We start from the raw sequence: 12,949 nt of genomic DNA on the forward strand, positions 1-12,949 counted from the left end.
TTAAGAGTATTCTTACGCTTTATATATATGTAACTTCTTTTCTTTCTTAGCAACTTCTAATTGTTAGTTTTGTTTGCACACGCAACCCAATCATATTCTTCCTAGAAACAACAACAATCTTCTATTAGGAGTATCTTATTAGGGAACACGTAACACGATGAAGTTAGATTTGAAACGAACAAAGAAAGTAGAAACAAATAAAAGGATTTATCTTTGTTATTAAAGATGTCCACAATGTTGTAACGAGTTGATTTTTTGAGGTGTTTCCTCAAAATTTATGATTAATAACATCTTTCTAAACTACCTTATATTAACTACTATCCAAATATAATGGCTTTGACATTGAGAAAATTGGGTTGACCCAATGTGATTATTAATAAGGCAATAATCTATAAATATTAAAGCTTGATATAGCCATTCTTGATCATCCACTCCATACTCCAATGGTTGTTAACATTTTTTAATGTCCAATAAGCCCAACCAAATGTTGCACGTCCGAACACTTCCAATTGAGCCTTGGCAAATTTTTGGTAATCCTCCTTTGTTGCATTTCTAAGTTGCCATTCAGCAACCCATTCCCCTGAAAAATATTTAAAAGTAGATTAACATATATTAATTCCCATTTAAAAGATGCACTTGTTCAAAGTTATGGTACATATAATTCTTTTAAGATGAATCCATGATTTTTGTATCAAAAGATTGAAAACAAAAATTAACATTCATACAGTAAAATATAACCCTACAAAGATATCTCCTGAGTTTTAGTTGTAGAAGAATCAACCTAAATAGTTGCTCACCCAATGCTTTGGCGGAAGTATAATATATGTATAATCCATGTATAATATAGATGTATAACATTATATAATCAATGTATAATCTATATATACCAACTAAAAAAAGTAACCAATGAATCGGACTTGCTATTTGTGTAAACATCCCTTTGGATTACCGATCTCCTACAGCTTAATAGAAAGATCTCTTGTGAAATTGTAACTAACAATATTTGTAATGGGCCATATTATCAATGAACCTAAAAAATTTAATCAGAAATATAATATACTGATGATCTAAGCTGCAAACTTTCACTACTAAAAAGGCGAAATTCGATGGATTCCATATTTTCGATATCATTCTGACTGGATTGTTCGTCAGAAATTCGTGTTTTTAGTAGTGTTTAGCATACACTAAGAAAATCATGATCCCAATTTATTCAATTTGACAGAGGAAGGGACTATATGTGTTAGTGTCTTGCAATCAAGGAGGAAATTTAAGTAGAACTTATTGATGAAAAGATAAAAAAGAAACATACCAACAAAAGTGAGAGGACCATTAGATTGGGTAACAGTATTGAGCTCAGCAGAACGGTTAGTGTTGACAAAATCAAGATTTTGCTGGACAGACATGTTGTCAAACACGCTAGAGAAAAGGTTGTAGTAATGAACATCAATTACAGATCCCTTTAAGCCACTGGCAAATGTCAAAAGTTCAGTTGAATCTGCAGATCCTAATCTGTTGGACATAACCACATATGCTGTCGAAGAATGTTTACGGACTGCATTATATCCTGCTTGATAGTATTTTTTGACCATGTCTAATGTAACTTCAGGAGCTAGTGGCTCATTGATTAATTCCACTGCATATAGGCTTGGATTCTTGTCATACCTATAATGCATGAAAGAGAAAAGAAGAAAATGAATAAATAAGAAATAGTCTTTCTAATGAATTTTAACTTCTGTAAAAGAAATTGAAGAATGAACCTAAATAGTTGTTCATCCAATTGCTTAAACTACAAATAGGTGTATAATCAATGTATAATCTATGTATATCGGCTAGGAAAAGTGAACAGTGAATCCGGCTGCTATTTGTGGAAAGACCCCAAAGAAATTTTACATATTAAATCACCTAAATGATCAGAGGTGGATCTTTATATTTAATGTGGTCAACTTTTAAGATTCTTAATATTACTAGATGTTTTAGCAGTTTGTTACATTTATTTGTACTTTGTTTCAAAAGTTATAGGTTGAGATGAACCTGTAACCAAAAGGCTACATCTTCCCCTATAAATGATAACTATATGTAATAGTCCGTGAAAAGTACTATGATTAATAATAAAAAATAAAAAAATAAAAGTTACCTGCTACAACATATTAAACTAGTATAATTAAAAATTCTACACCATCAAGAAAGGCTTGGATTGCATCGTAAAGAAAAAGAGAAGAAGATGAAAAGGAACATTCACTCTAATGAATTTTAACTTATTGATACGAACATCAGATCACATGATGATAACTATATATAGTCGATCATGAAAAGTAACTAATTTGACTACCAAATAGGGAAGATAAAACAGGTTACATGCTACATTACTACAGTAAGTTAAAATACACAAATAGATTATCAGTGATGGCATAATTGTTTAAACGTTCTATACTGTCAATATCTGTAAATTAATTCTATTGTTTTTACCTGGCAGTTAGGAAATCAATTACTTCAACTGTTTGTTGAATGGTTTCATCAGTTTTTCCCCATTCTATAGTACCATCTCTGTTGGAACTGTGCTCCCAAGGATTTTGAGAACCAGGTGCAGCATGCAGATCTATTATTACTTTAAGTCCATATTTCCTGCATAAAATTTCACTTTCAATTAAAACCTAATATAGCATCAAGTATGCCAGCTTATTATGGATATAACTTTTTTTTTTTTTTTGGATATAACTTTATATACTGATAATGTGAATAATCCTTAGACTATCAGTGTAATTTAACGTTATAATAGGTGGTCTACTTTATTTTTATTAGGTAACCTGTTCTGCTTATTATGGACAATTACCAATGTTACTTTTAGGTGATTTAATTATGTAAATACTTTTTACCATAATGAAAAATTTGCACAGGCAGCCTATCTATACAGTTCCATTTAAGGCGCAACCACCTTTTTTTTTTTTTTTTTTACATCCATTTAAGCTTGTAGGTCTCGAATATGAAAATTGAGCTTAAATCAATTGGATATTATTGGAGAAGCTTGAAAACACCGACAAAGATGAGGATTGATAGTTCAAGCTTCACAAAAGTTACTTTCAGTTTCGGACCTGTACGACTGAAACTTAAATATACGTGTTTGAAGTTTGGCCGTGACAAGTCAAACTCCGGCCAAAAATATTAGAAGTTTACCCTTGGCAAGCCAAACTTTAAGCATAAGAGTCGGAAACTTATATTGCCAAACTTCAAACATAAATTTTGCAACTTCGGCACGTCTATGTGAAGTTGGTTACGAAGTGACTAAATTTGGCAATTTTATACATTGTGGCTATAACTTAAATTGTGATCCTGAAATTGGCTATCAGTGAAAATGTATACCTGGCCCAGAGAAAGGCATTGTCTAAGGCTTGCAATGAGCCTCCAACATAGGGCTTTGGGGGTGTTGGGTCACTAGCAATCCACCATCCAACTGGAATTCTCACTGCATTCAGTCCATTGCTTTTTATGAAACTGAAATCTTCTTCTACTACAAATGTGTTCCAGTGTTCCTGTGAAACGAATATATGTTTTTTCAAATTTAAATACAGTTAAAATTATATTATTTCTAAATATAGTCAAATATTTCTATAACTGCATTGTTTATCTAGATATTCTTCAGCTGCTAGAGCGAATTGAACTGGTCTTATAGAGCACACACATATAATACAACAAAACATAAAAAAATCGGTTAAAAAAAAGAAACCATTACAGTGAAATGTTATTATAGAGGATGGTTATTATAGAGAGGACTGATATATAAACGTGTCATGTGTGGAGCTAGGGTATCAGAAGGGGGTCGTTGAAAAATTATACTAGTACTATATATAAGGTCAAAATGATTATTTAAGTTTATGCAGTGGATGAATCCCCTTGATTTCTTCCTATGAAATATATATATTTTTTTTAAATTCTGACTTCGACGCTAAAACGTGTCATCCTTTTTCGATTATATTAAAAGGGAAAGGTGTACATGCCCTCATAACTTGTGGTGCCATGATTGGACCATAGCCATTAGTTATTTGAAATTCTCCTTCAAGCTTTCCACTAGTTTTCATGATGAAAACAGAGGGATCATCATCACCCCATCCTCCATTTCCTCCATTATGATCAGCTGTTACAAGCTCCTCTGTTTTTACCTGCAGTTTAATAGTAATTTTTAGTGTTACTTTCCAAGGCTAGCTTTAGAATATACAGTACACTAATAATACATGCTTAAAGGCCATAATTAATTACTCTATGCTCATTGTTTATGCAGTTTCGAAGTTATTATTGGAAAAAGAAAGAAGATTTAGTAGAGCTTGATATGCTTCGAGGTAGATATAAGAAAAAAAAATTCTCTCATTTGTGTCAATAAGATGTGAACTTGGTATAACATCAATTTATGTAAATCTTTTACTATTTGGGGAGTCCACTAGGTGGTTCTTGTTCTTTGACCACGTCTTCTTCATGGTTTTCAAAATTGTTTAAATTATAACTTGTCATGATTTATATAATAGTAATTTTGAAACGGAGGTAGTAAATTTTATTTTTACAAACTTTAAAAATATATGTCAAAATTTACGATCAAAGTTATATAGTTTAATCCTCGTGCTCTGAAAAAGTTTATATAAATTAAAAAGGAGAAATTATATCTTTTTCTTAAAAAAGCCTCACAACTTGTGACGGTGGTATGAGGCGCAACATAAAGTTTCTGAAACATAAATGGATCAGCTTGTTCTTTGGAAAACAATATTCGATAGGAGATATTTTCATTGCCAATAGCAGCACTCACATTTAGTGGATGAAGTCCACTAACATTATCTATCATATGGCCCTTTGAAAGCACTTGCGGTACCAAATATTTGGTCCAAAGTGAGCCCTCTAAAAAATAGCTTACTAGTTACTACCACAACCTTATATGTCCGTTTGAGTTTGATTTTAGAACTTAATTTTGAATAAATTGATCTATAAGAGTTTATCTTTATCTGGATTTTTATAAAAGCAACATTATTAAAACCTTAAAACATTGGCATCACTGTTGTATGGTCAAATCAAGAGAAATAATTTCCACACTGCTGAAAAGTAAAAGATAGTAAAAAAGATTCATATCTCTTTTGGCTGTGTGGACCTAAAAGAAGTCAACGTAAATAAAAATAAAGAAAAGGAGGATGGATGTGTAACCATATGATCCAAACAGTACCAATTCCATAACTCAAAGCTAATCCCAATACCAATTGGGTTGGTTTAGAAACTAACGCCCAAAATAACTAGTCCTGATGATGGTTCTTATATGGTTAAATTAATTACACAGTCAAATCATTTACTACTATATACTAATTATCAGCAAATTCTTACATCTGGTAACATGATATATGTTAACTAATAACTTGCTAAACATGTTAACTTATAATGATAGTACTGAAAAAAATATTTACAGTGTCTATGTATAGTACGTAACAACTTAAGAGATCTAGACGGATTCAGTGTTGTTCACTCATTAAAGCCGGTATATATAGATCATACACAACTATGCACATATATAATATGAAGTGTATATATATATATATATATATATATACATCTATCGGTTTTTAAATTTAAAAGGTAGGGTATGCTGCTATTTAGGTTAATTCTTTATTTTTGAGTTATGTATATAGCCAATCAAACAGTATTATTCAAACATTATTGTATCTCAAGATTATCACAAAGACCAATATTTCAAGAACTCACCTGCAGGAAGAAACCATTTGTTGATTTTATCCTAACACGGCTTGGATCATCTGAATTTCTCACAATCTCGAATGTCCCTGAAAGGCCAGGTTTGTTTTCCGCTGCTACCACATTTCCACTTCCATCAATTCCCACAAATTCTTTGTTAAATACCCTAAAGTTAAAAGTTGTGCTGTTTATCCTCCAAATCTGCAATAAAATAGTGCAATAACCCAAAAAATAGCCCACGTTAATCCGCTAATAATCATTAAAATAAGGTTTTTTTTTTTACTCCATTAGTTATCATGAAGAGTTGAAGCTACAATGTGAGTTTTAGAGTCTTAAAAACAAATACAACATGGGCCAAAGTTTCTGAGTTCTACCAATTCGTAAGCAGAACTGTAGCTCCACCCATGAAGGGTGTAGCCTAATTAATCAAAAAAAGGTTGAAAACCATAGTCGATTAACGTTAAATCTCAACAGAGACGGAAAGTTGCTAGATGATTTTTTTCTGTCTACCTAACTTCTACATTGGTTGAAGGTGCATAGCGCAGATAATCGATAGAATAATTGAGGTATACACAAATTAACCCGAACCCCACCATTTATAAAAAGATTAAAAATCTATCTCTGAAATTCTTGAAAGCAAATTAAAGGATACCTACTTTGAATGTTTCCCATCCAGAAGCAGCTGTTCTGTTAGCAACAATAATATTTCCTCCTCCTAACTCAGCACACAAATATTTCCCCACAGTTACTGATTTGAATTGCAATCCTGTTCCATCCTACATATCAACGTCATATTTTACACTATCAGTATATATAAGTTAAATATAGAAGTGAGGTTGTAATAATTATAAAGTACGAGCAAATCTTTGTTGGGGATGCCATCAAAAAGTGAAGGTTTAATCCATCCTTCAGTAAGAAGCCAGCCTCCAAGATTAACAGCTTTAACTCTGAAACTAGTGTTGATATCTCTTCCATGTGAAAAACTAAATTTGCAACAAGAAGAGATAATGAACAAGTAGTAGACTACAAGTAATTTCCTTGCACATAATGAATAGGTTGCCATATTTCCTCAATGGAGTAGTATTATTTTTGAGGTACATGATTCTCTACTTGATAATGCCTTTATATAGAAAAAAAATGTTTGACCAACTAGTTTCAAACAATCTAAACTCAAAATAAAGAATTTGAGAAAATGGATACTATTTCTTGATTTTGTATCAATGATGAGCTGCTTATTCAACCTTTTGACTTTTTAAATAATAACAGAATTGGTTTTATGATATTTTTTTCTTTCGTATCTTGGTGCATTTTAATTAGACTTAGTCACTGATCCTAAATTAATAACTTTGTCCTTTTAGTAATTGTATCAATTAACTTAAGCAAATTAAATTGTATCAACTTCACTCTTAATTACTAGCTTTATTTGTTGTAATGATAAAATAAATAAAAGTAAGACATTTTTAACTATACGGAATTCAAAGCTTACTGGCCTGACTAATCAGGAATGACAAATGAACAGGTTAGACTAAATTTTATCGGGTCAAAATGAGCTAACTTATAAATGGATCATAGCTCAACTCAATTAGTTGGACTAAATGGGCTAAGCAATGTAGAGGTTTTCGCTATTTTTTTTTTTTTTTTTTTTTTTTTTTTTTTTTTTTTTTTGTCTTTGTCTTGCAATTTATGGCTCTTTTAGACCATGTTTTGAAAATTTTTTTGTGCAAACTGAAAATCTTACAATAAAAAGTTAGATCACGGACTAAAATTTTATAATTTGTTGCATATATTAGACGATATATAGTCTAATATTTTATCTATAAAATTAAGTAATATATGAGCAAACATTAAATTCGTCTAACATTATCTAGAAGGATAATTTCTCAAAGGCTATTTGCACAACTTTCGGAAACGGGGACAAAGCTAAATGGTAGATGTTCCCTTTATTCTTTATTAATACTTGGACTTTTCAAAGGTTCAACTCCGACAAATCACCTTCATTCTTCCCTTTCCCACTGAGGTCTTCCATTTGATTGTGGGCTGACTCAGATTAGCATCATATACTCCCTTCATCTCAAAATATTTATTACATTTCTATTTACACGCCTATTAAAAAAGTATTTATAAGAGTATCATTTTAATTATTTTATCCTCTTAACATATTTCATCATGTTCTATCTCAATAAATATTTATTCTATTAATAATGAAACATTTTAAATGTTAGTATGTGAACTCACAAAATCAACCCATTAATATAATTAATACAAAGGTAAAATGAGAAAAAAAAAACTACTTAATTTTATCTTGAATAAATAAAACGACAAATATTTTGAGACAAATATATTTAATAAAGACGACAAATATTTTGAGACGTAGGGAGTATATTGCATGAATATTCTTTGCCAAACTAAATCAGGTATCATTTCAATTAAATATTCTTTATGTTTCAATCTATGTGATATAAATTTTTTAAACTTGTAATCTAAGTGTGGTTGCAAATCAGTTCATTAAAGATAAAAGAGGAAGTTCAAAGTTAAATTATTTTTAAATATAATTTTTTTTTTTAGATATACTAAAACGAAAAATATATCACATAAATTGGCAGGAGGTTCCCAAATTACTAAAATAAGAAATGCATGTATATGGCTTTAGCCTTTAGTTACTCATAGCATATAAAATAGTTGCAAAAAATGACGAAGCAGAAGACTTTTATCATTCGGTCAAGACTTCCAGAGATTGAAGCTGACGTGCACTTCACCATTACACAGCTAAGGTTGGCCAATTGTTATCAAATTAAATATATATATATATATCTGATCGATTATCTTTTAAATGAGATGGTAACCATCACACATTATCCAAAAAAAAATCATGCTCCTGACCCAAAAAAAAAAAAAAAAAAAAAATCAGCCCCGCACGTGAGGGATGTGTTAGAAAATATAATTAAGAAAATAAAAAGTGTGCTCTCTCTAACAACTTAGTTTTTAAATGAGATGATTACAAATTTCAACAATCCTAAGCTCATGAAGATTTTGGAGATAAAAGCATTTTCTATCACATAAGACGACTTTATTTAGGGCTCGAACCTTAGACACTAGGTAAAAGATGGAAGGATACTTACCACTCAATCACAATCTACCATTCAATTTTTCCAGGTAGTAGGTAGGATTGTATTAATTTGCTATTTCCACTCTATGGGTATAACTAAATTTTGGCATGTCATAAAGGTTCAATTTAAATGAGTATGTTCATCATTTGGAGTTTAAATTTATGATAACTTAGATAGCTTGTTGTAATTTTCTGGATTGCTAAGTAAATTATGCTCCATGACTTCACAAATGTATATAATTAAGCAGAATAATTCAGGAAGTTAGCTTTATTAAGAGAAAAGAAATTAAACTGATTCTGAAGAGTTTATTTAATTGTTTTAGGCGATATATTGTGTTTAAGTTTTTAGTGCACAACTTGCCGTGAGTGGCACATTAACGAGAAGTGCCTATGGCTGCGGATTAAGTAACATCCAAAACTTCTATTCCTAATGCTAAATTACGTGCTTTAGTTCTAATTAAGACATTGATAAATCCCAACTTGGCTTCGTCAATTTCGGCACAAACCAACAAGAACCCATTTTTTTCTAGAAGACAAAATGCGTACCTAACATGATGAGACTAATACCCAGTTGCAGTTTTTTTTGGGGATGATTTCTAGTGGAAGTAAGCTTAATGAAAATATCAATTAGGTTATTTGATAAAGAAAATGAACCATGAGTCTAATTCTATTTCAAAATTTAGTGTTGAAGATCATACAAGGAGACTCATTTTAAATTTCAAACTGGTGTGGGACTCAACATCCCTCACAGGCAATGCTGGATATCTAGAGCGCGGATAGTATAAAATGGCTGGCCAACATTGAATAAATCAAGAATTGGGATGAATCGAGCTCTGATACCATGATTAAAAAAAAAGAAGGGAAAACTACACAAGCTGCCCATTTAAGGCAATCTATTTACCCGAAATTGCTCATCTAGTGACTAATTTTCACTTATTCACAAATCACAAATTTATTACTCAAATATACACTCTGTTGTTGAATTTATTACCTAAATGCACAGTCACGGTAGTAGCAATTAATGCACATTGACAAAACTATTTTAGTTCCTTTCTTCCCAACAATTAATACACTTGCCAAGTTTTCTCTTGTACTTTCTTCCTCACAATTATTTTCTTATTGCAAATATTATAAATGTGGATGTCCATAACTTTTACATGCTATTCCATCATTAAGTGTAGTAATACTCACACCTCTACTACCCCCTCACTAATCTCCCACAACCCCATAATCTTTCCTACCTTCTCAAGGGTTAATGCAATGTTTATGACACCCTTTCATGTTACTTAATATAACCCTAAATAGAGACATTGATAATGATGTTTTTTTGGTAACTAATCTCGTATATTAATCACCAGTGCAAAAATTACAAAACCATAGCTTAGCAACATACTCAGCTAGCTATCCTACTACAACATACTAGCTAATAAACTCAAAGCTACACTAACTTATTGTAGCAGGTCTATTTTTTCCGATTCGGATTTGTACTTGCCTCATTTAAAAGGAAAAGTGTCCCGGGGAAGTACGGTTGTCAATCGTACCGGAAGAAAGGAAAAAATATACTTCTACATGGATGGTACTCTAAATGGACATTATTTTTTAGAGTCGCCACCTAACTTATCGGTAAGTTAGAAAAACCAGTTCGAAAGAGTTCATTTAAAACAATTAACTTTTAAAAGAAACCAATCTGTACCAAAGTTTGGGTAAGGGTTCTGGTAATTCCCCGGGGAAGGTGTTAGGCACCCCGATATTAAGGATCCGTAAAATACGATTGACCGACGGGTTCTAATAGTATGTGTTGTAGATATAAGTTGTTTATGATAAAAACTGCTTTTGTTTATATTTCCGCAAATCAAGATGTGTCATCTATGCAAAAATACTCACCTTTCAAGAAATGAAAATGGTAGAATTTGACCCAAAATTGGGTGTTTTGGGTTTCAAACTAGAACACCTAGGTTAAAACCCGAAGGCGTTAACCTAAGTAGAACGCTACCTAAGCCCACCCGAGTTTAGAAAAAGGGTTGGCATACTATTATTATCCGTACTAGGTAATTTGCCCGCGCTTCGCGCGGTTATAAATAATCTCATGAAACTTATGAATAATTCTTTACTAATATCCTAATATTAAAAATAACGAAAAAGTAGATTCTTGTAAAAGGTAAGAATAATAAAAATAACGAAAAAGTAGATTCTTGTAAAAGGTAAGAATAATAAGCGCATTCTAACATATGTCAGAAGGTTTGACATTATAGCATATATTAGAAACCTCTAATGAATGATTGGAAATCTTCTATTTTGTTCAACTTTATCTTCTTCATTTTTTCTACAGAACGATATGTATAGTAAACAAATAATTCAAAGTAACATAACTGATAGTGCAATGACTATTTAAATTACAGCTATACAAATACTTGTTTAATGTAATTGATGACCCTTTCATCCGTTAACTTGTTCAGCTCAAGTCACTAACGTGAAAAATTGTACTATGAAAGAAGCAAAGCATCAAGGACCAATTAAAAAAAAAAAGTTCAAAAAAAAAAAAAAAAAAACTCTTGAACCTCAACATTCAATGAATTGAGTTAGCTTCTCCATAAACCACCGACCATCAAAAGAGATGTAAGCTTTCTGGATTGAAAGATCTTTAAAACTTGATAGCTTCCAAAAGAATTTCTATGTTGTCTTTCACTATCAATCTGAACATTATCACAACATCAAAACAAAAGAGATTAGGACTAATAAAAATGTATAGAAGTTTATTTTTAAAGAATTTTTTGTCAAAAATTGAAATGTACATATGTAATATTTGTATAATATAACCAATTCTGCAGATTAGTTGAATAATTGACCTCAACTATTTCGAGATTAAGACGTAATTAACTGACTGGATAAGAAACATTCGAGGACTCCAAACAAAGGGGGCTTATAATTACCATAATGCGAGTGGCATTTGATGACACATTTGTCCGTTAACTTATTCAGCTCAAGTCCTCTTTAAAAAGCTACTTTCAGAAGTTCCTCAGCTTATTTCCACTTATGCTTTTCACATTGAGAAACTATAAATTTAGATACTTCAGATATGAGAGGAATGAACCCTCTTCCTATCAAGTCTTTCAACAAACTGCTAACTTCTGATGGATTTTCATTGAATAGGACACTCATGAAGGCACTATATCATTTGTCACATGATGAAAATATTTCTCTCAAGTAACATGTTATACCTCCAAATAGCAACTGCAGTTTTACCTTCCTTAGAGAATGCCCTAAGCATAGAGCCATTAGTATTGCCTTGTATCTTAATTCTTTTTTCAGAAGCTTCCCTGAAAAACAATTCAACTACATGTGTTTTTCCTATATCAGAGAACTTTTGATACACAATCGAGCATCACAACCCTCGGGAGATGTCCTTTTCCAACGTGGAACTCATCACTAATTCAATCATTTTTACATTTTGATATTTGCAAGAACCACCAAGGCACACATACGCTTGATGTTGTCCAGGACAATCTCCAGCATTAGTAATTAGAGTACTGGCAGTCTACTGCTCTTCTAGCAGCAACACTTTCAAAGGGCCTCAAAACAAAACAAACTTTACTATAATACCCAAAAATCCAACAGAAACAAAGCTCAAAAGAGCCAATAGATATTCCCAAAAGTAAACGTCTTAAGATAGAATCATGAAAAATCAAAGAGATATAACTGTATGTAAGCTGCTTCTTCACTATACTTATTAGGTGAAGACTTGAAGTATGTAAGCTGCTTCTTCACTATACTTATTAGGTGAAGACTTGAAGTATGTAAGCTGCTTCTTCACTATCTTTGACCAATGAATCTATTCAAATCCTATCACACTCAAGAAATATGTGCAGTTAAACTAATAGACAGAACATGGAAACAATATTTGATAGAACTCATGAAAATTAAATTGATACTCCTACTGAGTAGTTCTGCAGTTTGGTTAAATTTAATGCTCTAACCATATTCTGTAGTTCCCTTTTCAATCTAAAATGAATAAAACAGCTTGATTTTACTACCTAATGAATAAAAGTAGATTGGAACATTTGATTAACAAAGTCATACTAAATGAGTTAGTATATTATACCCGATGAAACTTAGTATAAATGAGAACAA

At 31.4% G+C, this 12,949-nt stretch overlaps 1 protein-coding gene across 1 annotated transcript; it reads right to left on the minus strand.

Annotated features, from left to right (window-relative positions):
- Positions 1 to 188: 188 nt before the first annotated feature.
- Positions 189 to 6,826, minus strand: LOC132603952 (probable glucan 1,3-beta-glucosidase A). Its single transcript, XM_060317255.1, has 8 exons — positions 6,572 to 6,826; positions 6,372 to 6,491; positions 5,728 to 5,916; positions 3,993 to 4,154; positions 3,358 to 3,527; positions 2,467 to 2,622; positions 1,310 to 1,662; positions 189 to 580 (listed from the first exon to the last, which is right to left on the minus strand). Exons 1-8 carry the CDS (start codon positions 6,776 to 6,778, stop codon positions 399 to 401), a joined length of 1,539 nt encoding a protein of 512 aa, XP_060173238.1. The 5' UTR covers positions 6,779 to 6,826; the 3' UTR covers positions 189 to 398.
- Positions 6,827 to 12,949: the final 6,123 nt, after the last annotated feature.

The sequence above is a fragment of the Lycium barbarum genome, chromosome 7, assembly GCF_019175385.1.
Source record: "Lycium barbarum isolate Lr01 chromosome 7, ASM1917538v2, whole genome shotgun sequence".
NCBI classification, from domain to species: Eukaryota; Viridiplantae; Streptophyta; class Magnoliopsida; order Solanales; family Solanaceae; genus Lycium; species Lycium barbarum.